General features: G+C 43.2%; 3 protein-coding genes across 3 annotated transcripts; 2 read left to right on the forward strand and 1 right to left on the reverse strand.

Annotated features, from left to right (window-relative positions):
- The first annotated feature begins 742 nt into the window (after positions 1-742).
- On the forward strand, positions 743-1,944 carry LOC128710942 (actin-related protein 2/3 complex subunit 1A-B). The gene is made up of 2 exons (XM_053805806.1): positions 743-815; positions 893-1,944. Exons 1-2 carry the CDS (start codon positions 743-745, stop codon positions 1,942-1,944), a joined length of 1,125 nt encoding a protein of 374 aa, XP_053661781.1.
- A 401-nt stretch (positions 1,945-2,345) lies between these two features.
- LOC128715726 (protein D2-like) lies at positions 2,346-2,966 on the reverse strand. The gene has a single exon (XM_053810638.1). The coding sequence runs from the start codon at positions 2,964-2,966 to the stop codon at positions 2,346-2,348; it is 621 nt and encodes a 206-aa protein (XP_053666613.1).
- A 377-nt stretch (positions 2,967-3,343) lies between these two features.
- LOC128713375 (DNA polymerase delta subunit 2) lies at positions 3,344-5,346 on the forward strand. The gene is made up of 5 exons (XM_053808232.1): positions 3,344-3,631; positions 3,694-3,877; positions 4,038-4,046; positions 4,391-4,515; positions 4,576-5,346. Exons 1-5 carry the CDS (start codon positions 3,344-3,346, stop codon positions 5,344-5,346), a joined length of 1,377 nt encoding a protein of 458 aa, XP_053664207.1.
- The last annotated feature ends 3,257 nt before the right edge of the window (positions 5,347-8,603 follow it).

The raw sequence follows: 8,603 nt of genomic DNA on the forward strand, positions 1-8,603 counted from the left end.
GGAGTATTAACTAAAAGCATAGGTCCGTGGATAGATTAACTAAAAACTAGACAATTGCATAAATTGGAACACGGTCGGATATGTACAGCGGGTGCAAACTTTGACGATGCGATCGTTTTTGCCTTGTCAGCAGTGGTAATAACAACAGAAATATGCTGCTGGCACCAATCAACGCAACAACAAGGACAACACATAAACAATACCAGACAGGAGTAAAATATTCAATTTGTATCTTTGATAACTAAAGCGTGTTGATCGATATGTTTAAAATAGTGCTATAAATTGTTTTCAATGTCCGATAACAGCACAGCAAATGAAAATTAAAAGCAGTTTGAAAATAAACAATGGAATTTTTCATTTAGTTTGGCAGCACGGCCATCTCACAGCATTGTGACAGCATACAGCTGTCAAAACATTCGTGTGCATTTTTTTCGTGAATCATTCTCATGCGAGTGTGTGTGCGTAGGATTTGCTGCGGTTGTCCTGTTGGATTTCTCCGGTTTTTACGGATAAAATTCGTGTAGACGGACCAGAGTCCGCGAATTTTATCATCTTTTCCATCCTCGGTGTAATTTCCTCGTTCCAAAGTGCACTCTACAGTTGAAGTTTTTGCTTTAGAGCAAAGGAAAGTAACAGTTTCGTTCGATAAGCCATCTCTGTGCTGGGCGTTTCCTCGTTTTGTGTATTGCCTACTACTTGGCGTGATTTATTGTACGATCTCAACCGTATTTACTGAAGTACCATGACGGAACGCCATACGTTTGGTGGGACGGTTAACCCAATCACTTGCCATGCCTGGAACAAAGATCGTTCCCGTAAGTTCAATTCCGTCCGGGGGGTATCCTGGGGCTTAGTCACTCACCATCGGATAAATCATTCTTCTCATCCACAGAAATTGCTATCTCGCCCAACAATAACGAGGTGCATATCTATAAGCGCGAGGGTTCCGAATGGAAGCTGACCGACGTGCTGAATCAGCACGATTTGCGCGTGATGGGTATTGATTGGGCGCCCAACACGAACCGCATCGTAACGTGTGCCGTCGATCGGAATGCTTACGTGTGGACGCAGGGTGATGATGGAAAGTGGAAACCGACCTTGGTGCTGTTACGCATTAACCGAGCGGCCACCTGCGTGCGTTGGTCACCGTTGGAGAACAAGTTTGCCGTTGGTTCGGGTGCCCGACTGATCTCGGTGTGCTACTTCGAATCCGAGAACGATTGGTGGGTTTCGAAGCACATTAAAAAACCGATCCGCTCAACGGTGACGTCGCTCGATTGGCACCCGAACAATATGTTACTGGTGGCTGGCTCCACCGACTACAAGGTGCGCGTATTTTCCGCCTTCATCAAGGACATCGAACAGCATCCGGAACCGACGGCCTGGGGACCGAAGAAACCGCTCGGCCAGATACTGGCCGAGTTTAAGAACTCGAGCAGTGGTGGCGGGTGGGTGCACAGCGTAAGCTTCTCGGCCGATGGCAATCGGATCTGCTGGGTAGGTCACGATAGTGCGATCAACATCGGCATGGCGAATGGGGGGAACGTCGGCATCAAGCAGAAGACGGAGTATTTACCGTTTTTGTGCTGTGAGTGGATCTCGCCCCATTCCATTTTGGTTGCGGGACATAGCTGCGTGCCGCTGATTTACACGGTGGCCGATGGGGGCAAAGTCGTGCTGGCCGTCAAGCTTGATCAATCCACGAAGAAGGAACAGAGTGGCATTTCGGCCATGCGCATCTTCCAGTCGCTTGATCGTAATCTACGCACGGAGAACTCCGACACCAACCTGGAATCGATTCACCAGAATGCAATCACAAGCGTTTGCGTGTACAGTGGTGAGAAGGGCAATGTGCAGCGTGTAAGCACCTCCGGACTGGATGGCCAACTGGTTATTTGGGACATCGATACACTTACACGGTCCATGCAGGGACTGAAGCTTTAAATGCAGACGCGATGGAACGCCTGGCAAAAAGTATTTTCTCTTGTCTAATAGCATTTATTAATGCATTTTGCGTTTATTAGTGCATCTTAACTGTCCTTCGAACAAGAATTGTTACAAATAAATACTTCATTCCAGCTAAATTCGTTTCTTTCCACTCTGAATTGGTGAACAACATCGTTACGTCTGTTTTATCTCCCTATTATGACACAACTTTTTGCACCGAGCATTGGGTTTATCAGTGGTGTTTATTTTTATTCTTTCTTCTTCCAGCCTTCAGGTTTTGCTTCTAGCAACTTCTATCGCTTGTGTGGAAATTCTTTCCAACAAGCATGTATGTAAGTGCAATACGGTACAATTTTTCGATGGGCTGCTTCGCTTCAATTAAGCCAATTTAGCCCATTTTATGCACCCAGCTGCTTGTACAGTAGCGGCACATAATCGTCATATTCGGCCTGATACAAGTTTCCAGCAACCGGGTTGCCCAGCTTGTACTTCTCGGCAAACTTGCGGATGGCAAATCCACCACGATTGTCCGCGCTAGTGTTGGTCAGCCGTGGCTCGTCGAAGGTTAGTTTACCATTCTGTTTGTACACCAGAAACACATAACGGTGGAGACCGGTGCCCTGTGGGGGACCCGACCCAACGTACGCCGACAGTGTTTCTCCTTGCGAGACGTCGGTTCCGGGAATGTTTCCTACCAGCCAGTGATGCCATTCGCGGTACGTCGGTTCCTTGCGGCTCGGTGCGTCCGGATCGGTCATGCAGAGCGTGTACATGGCGCCACTTTCCGCATTCCACTCCACCTTCGGTACGTCCTTTACCTGGGTTGGGGTGAGAACGTTTCCTTCGCTCACGACCGCACCGCTCGGGTACGTTACCTTGGCCACTTCGGTCGGTGCAACCGGTACCACGTCTGGGACGACTTCGTGTTTATCCATGCTTTTCACAATCGCAGAACTAAACAAGCGGATCGACGTAGTAAAAATTGACGATGCACGAGTTTGCAGCCGGCAGATTGACATTACTCCAATGGATGCTTCCTCGAAACTGGGGGATCATTCCATTTCAATGGTAGAGCATACCTACAGACTTCTGTGATGTCATCGATATTGGGACAAAGATACATTTTAGCCCTTATATCTCTTCATAAATCATTCTGGGGACATTTAAATATCTATACAAATGAATAATTCACCGGAATTCCGCCCCGTAAAATCATAAAGCGGAGTTTTTGGGGCATTTTGTATTTCCGAATGACCTACCCTGTGCTGTCAGCTTTCATCTCAGAACGTCAAAGTAGGCGGCAAAATTGTTTTGGTTTGGTTTGGGGTACCAACTGCATCGTCCAATACGTAGGTCATCGAGCAGAAACGCGCAAAATACAACGGCCACCAGCATCATGTTGTTTCCCGAGGATACAAACTTTTCCAACCCACCGAGCGGGAGTGCATTCGAGCGGTTAACAGTGCCCTACACGTACCGATCGGAAAGTTTCCATTTCGTGAAGAAAGATTTCTCGAAACAGTTCGCTTTCATTTATGCGTCCCGTTTGGAGGAAATGCTAAAGCTGTTGGAAGACAGTGTGCAGAAAAAATGGGGCGCCGACATGCCGATCAGAAGATTGGCTGATCTGCGTGAAGATTGTCCTGAGAAATGTGTCATCATCGGTACGCTGTTTAAGCATCAGGTAGGGCACAAATCCGCGATGATTCGAACATCATGACCAGCCTCCTTTTCGCCTACTTTCAGGAACTGAAGCCGAGCATTTTGCGCGAAATATCGGAGGAAAATCAGCTGGCTCCACAGCCGCCACGCTCACACTACACGAACGATAATGATATACTGATTTTGGAAGACGCTCTGCAGCGCATCAAGCTTGTGGGCAAAATAGACGTACACACGATCGTAACGGGAGTGGTGTGTGCTGTCATGGGTAAGTTTTATCGGATCCTATCTGTTGGAGAAAATCTGAACAGAAGACTTAAATATCGATTGAAACTACGGATCGAATGATAATGTCCTATTCTACTCGTTCTATGCAATCGAAACCATTGAAACAAATGTCCTCTCTCTGAACCATTCGCCACCGTAAGGCCAAGACAGTAAGTGAAAGAAAAGTCTAGCTTCACTGTTTCTCACCTGTGTGTGTGGTTACAAACTAAATATTCCTTGTAATATTCATCCGCACGGTTTTAAATGGTTTTATATTTTATTTATTCATGGTTTCATTCATCCCAAAAGCACCCCAAGCACCCCAATGCACATACTGCGATCAAATGATTAAAATTAATAATTGTGTGATAGGTTATAACATAGGTTAAGCTGTCAAAAACATTCAGTTTTCAACAGTTGTTTGCTTTGTAATTTTCGCTTTCATCATTTTAGCTAAGACTGCTTTATATTACATATTATTTCAAAATCTGAATCGATTGCGTTCCGTTTTTAGGATATGAGGAAAGCGATGGTCGATTTTTCGTAGAGGATCACATTTTCTATCAAGGAGGCCCTCAGAAAGAACTGAAACCTTTGGCAAGCTCCCCGTTGCTTGTTCTGGTTTCCGGATTAAATCAGGTAACTTTATTTGCATCAACATTGGTTTAGATTTGACACTAATATCTCTTGGACGTTTAGACGGCCGCAAACGATTTTTCACCTTCGTTGGAATTGCTGCAGCAGTGGGTGTTTGGCAATCTGGAACAGCTCGTCGAGGGACAAGATTGGGAAGCGGCCAGCATTGTTCGTATTATTATAGCTGGCAATTCGGTTAAAGCAAGCGCCAAACCTAAAAATCATCTTCACTCGAAAGTAACGACCGAAACGGATGCACTCCTTGGAGCGGTCAAGTCCGTCGATTCACTAATACACAATCTCGCCCAATCGGTCCCGGTCGATCTGATGCCAGGTGAGTTCGATCCGGCCAATCATATGCTACCGCAGCAAGCGATGCATCACTGTTTGTTCCCGCGTTCGGTTCAGTTCAGCTCGTTCAAGGGTGTGACGAATCCGTACGCCTTTGAGCTAGCCGATCGGTATGTTATCGGAACGTCCGGACAGAATGTGCTCGATGTGATGCGTTACTCCAAGATAGACTGTCCGCTGGAAGCGTTAAAGGCAACGCTGCGCTGGAGTCACCTAGTTCCGACCGCGCCAGATACGCTGCCGTGCTATCCGTATTATCAGAAGGATCCCTTCATCATCGGTGAATGTCCGCATGTGTACTTTGCAGGAAATGTGGGTAAATTTATGACGGAAATGTGGACGGGTGCAAACGGTCAGAAGACGCGGCTCGTTTGTGTGCCATCGTTCTCGGAAAGTCAAAGTATTGCCGTCGTAAATCTGCGTACAATGGATTGCCGCAAAATCAGCTTTAAAATGGTTGGATTTGAAGGAGGAGAAGAGTGAAGCTGTGGCGGTGAAATGTACTTCATATTAATGCGTTCAATACATATGTCAATCATTTTATACGAATACAACATTTCTATGGACGGAGAATTGAGAACATTAATTTATTTGCTTCGCTGATTAACTTACCCACAGACAAAAAAAAATTTAGAATCTTTCAGAGCAAAAATTAGAGCAAAAAGTTAAACATTTTGAATGTGGTTTTATTTTCACAACGCACACTTACGGTGGCGAATCTAGGTTTTGCTTATTTTTGTAGCCATATTTTCGTTCTACAAACATTCACTAAATACATAGATTAGGATTTGTTTAGGCGTAAGACTGGAGATGCTAGACGTGGAAACTAAAGTTAGATGCATTATTTTGCTGCTTCACACATATATGCACACACGTATGGAAGGAAAGCGTGTAGGTGGAAAGGTATTACATATTTGGACGATATTGCGGCAAGCTGAATCGACAGCATGGGGCGGGATCGTGTCACAGTGGAGATTAAAATGAGCTAATTGTTTATGAGGAGGAGGCAAGAAATGTATTTCGTTTTGAGTTCATTCTAATGTTTCTTATAATTGTAATGGCTTATAAACTACATGCTACTAATGCACAATCGTAGCGGTTGCATGGTTTAAAAGCGAATCAATGTTTCTTATCAGATAGTAAGCTTAATGTACATTTACTACTAATAACAAAGCTTACACTACCGTGTGATGAAACACTTTCCATACACCAAATTGGCTTAGTAGTTAACGAATGTGAATGGTAGCTGCTCTTATGGAAGGACCTGGATTTGCTAGCCAAAAAAACCGTTTTCCTCCAGTTTGAATGATGCATCCTTTGCTAGACTCTGGATTTTTGTTTCTTAGATGATTTTTTTATTGGGCAGACATCAATCACTACTCTACGTGTGGTTTACTTACTAAAATATTAACACCTGCATGCAAGCTTGCGGTTGGTGGCACCTATCTGCTAGTTCCAGAACGTTCTGCAATTCACATTCATTTTCACGCATGGCGGCAGCAGGCAAGCTTTTAATGCAAGAAATTTACATATACGGAAGTAATAACGATCTTAAAAATAATCAACTCTTTCTTAAGCAAGTTTCGCATTCCAAAAACCCCTTTTGTTTGGCATTGTTCATTGTTGTAGTTTTTCCGTATTTCCTTTTCTTTCTTGCTTGTAACTTATTTGTTTTGTAAACTCGCTATCAACGCTATGCTTTGCTATCAACGTTAGCATGTTTAGAAGTAGCATAATTTGGCATTCAGTTTTCCATTTTGTCATTGTATCCATTTGTACTTATTTGTGTTTGGTACCAGCTAGCATTGTTTTGTCACTTGGTTGTGTGTGTTTTTCATTCTGCTTTTTTTATCTTTTTAACTATTTACATATTGTTTTGGACAGCTTGCGTTACCTTGGGAATGTAGGTATCGGTTACAAAGTCTAGTACTGATTTACAATCTAAATCATAACATAAGTTTCATCTAAGCTCAATGCCTCAATGTTCTAGGGTTGTCGATACTAAACGTAAAGCTAGGATTAAATTTCAACAAACAACAGTTAAGTTCCTAGCAGCTGGTAGCTCTTAGCGTTTAATTATTTATTTGCACAGCATCGTGTTGGATTCATGTAACGAATTGTCCTCTATGAATGCTCTAGAATGTATTAATTAACGCTGTTTTTTCATATGCTGCATTCTCTGTCTCCGTGTGAGCAACGGACGGTACCAAACCTGAGCTGCGAAGAGCCATGGTCATATGATTTGAAGTCGTTGTTGTTTTTTTTTTTTGCTAAATTTAGGGGTTCTATTAGCTTGGGTTTCTTGAACCTTTCTTACTTGTTAATTTATCGCCTGAAACGTGTAGAGCAGTAAGTTATTATCTAAATGCACTAATGTTAATTAACATTTAAAGCTTCTAGTTTATTTACACAAATTTGAACGGTTTCACGGTTCATACAATCGCTCACGTTCTGCCCATGTGTGTGTGTGTGGTAACTTAAGTGCTCGATTGAACAGCACAGCGATGCTATTGCCGGAAGCTCGAACACAACTAGTAGGGAATTAGTTTACAAAATCGCATCCAGGACAAATCGGTGGATAAATCAACAAGTCAACTTTTAACGACACTGTTTTGTGCAACTTTCTTCGACAATATTGAGCCAATCGTGTGTAATGATAATAATGGGCAAATCGGTTAGGGCGTTATTCAGTGGGAAATCGTCTCGTTAAGGGATGTTGGTTGGAAAACATTCTCGCAAACCTTTAGTGTTACGGAAGCATTTTTTCATCGCACTGTTGAACACTGAATGTAAGCTACTGTAAAACGAAGTGAATAATTGCATTATACAGCACCATTAAATCCTGTAGGTGTTCCGCTGTACCGAGCGTACCGTTGGTAGATGTGCCGTGTTGTCACTACATGTGGTTTCATGCGTTACATTCCTTAGCGATTATCGTTTGAACAGGAAAATATTATTGCATTTACGGATACTATTCCACACGGTCACTGACCGAACTATGTCCCAGGTTCCGGTAAAGGATGAGCGCAGTTTGATAACATTTTTTGTCATGTATTCCTTTTCTATTTCATATCATTGCAGTCCAACGTGTGAAGATGTCGAAAAGTACATAAAAAAACTTATTTAAAAAATCTAAAAAAATATTGAAATGCAGAACCTTTCTCGATAAAGTTAAAGAACATTTTACAAATTCCCGATTGCTTCCAATTCTGTTCCAATTATACGACACGCTTTATCGTTCGGCAGTTCCATAAATAAATTGATACCAGTAATAATCACCCCTTAGGAAAGCCATCAGCAGGTTCTAGGTTACTATTTAAGGAACGGATAATCCCTTTCAAACGAAAACAACCCATCCACCCGGCACTAGGTAGATCATCGGAAAAACAAGCCTTTCCTTGGATAAACAAACTCTTCCTGTCTCTTCGTTCCGTGATGTTTGAATGGAATCTCGGAGACAAGTTGGGTGACTAAGATCTTTCCCCTTTTAGTATTTTGAAAGCATTGTCCCAGCTCCCTTACGCGTTCCTTCCATCGCACATCTATCAAAATTGTTAACACTGTTTGCCATAGGGATTGCACGGCGGAAGTGCGTGGTTGATCCCAGGAAATCGGTATGTCAAATTTGATTAACATAAATATCTTTCCGCTATTTCCGCCCAGCAATCATTGGCGAAAGCGCACCACACTCGTCGCGAAGGACACACACACACACGCTTAACCAAACACGAGCCAAATAG

Source organism: Anopheles marshallii, chromosome 3 (genome assembly GCF_943734725.1).
Source record: "Anopheles marshallii chromosome 3, idAnoMarsDA_429_01, whole genome shotgun sequence".
In the NCBI taxonomy this organism is placed as follows: domain Eukaryota; kingdom Metazoa; phylum Arthropoda; class Insecta; order Diptera; family Culicidae; genus Anopheles; species Anopheles marshallii.

Coding starts and splice junctions, on each gene's coding strand:
- LOC128710942 (XM_053805806.1), top strand. CDS start 743: ATGACGGAACGCCATACGTTTGGTGGGACGGTTAACCCAATCACTTGC. Junction 816..892: donor CTGGAACAAAGATCGTTCCC/GTAAGTTCAATT, acceptor TCTCATCCACAG/AAATTGCTATCTCGCCCAAC.
- LOC128713375 (XM_053808232.1), top strand. CDS start 3,344: ATGTTGTTTCCCGAGGATACAAACTTTTCCAACCCACCGAGCGGGAGT. Junction 3,632..3,693: donor GTACGCTGTTTAAGCATCAG/GTAGGGCACAAA, acceptor GCCTACTTTCAG/GAACTGAAGCCGAGCATTTT. Junction 4,516..4,575: donor TGGTTTCCGGATTAAATCAG/GTAACTTTATTT, acceptor TTGGACGTTTAG/ACGGCCGCAAACGATTTTTC.
- LOC128715726 (XM_053810638.1), bottom strand. CDS start 2,966: ATGTCAATCTGCCGGCTGCAAACTCGTGCATCGTCAATTTTTACTACG.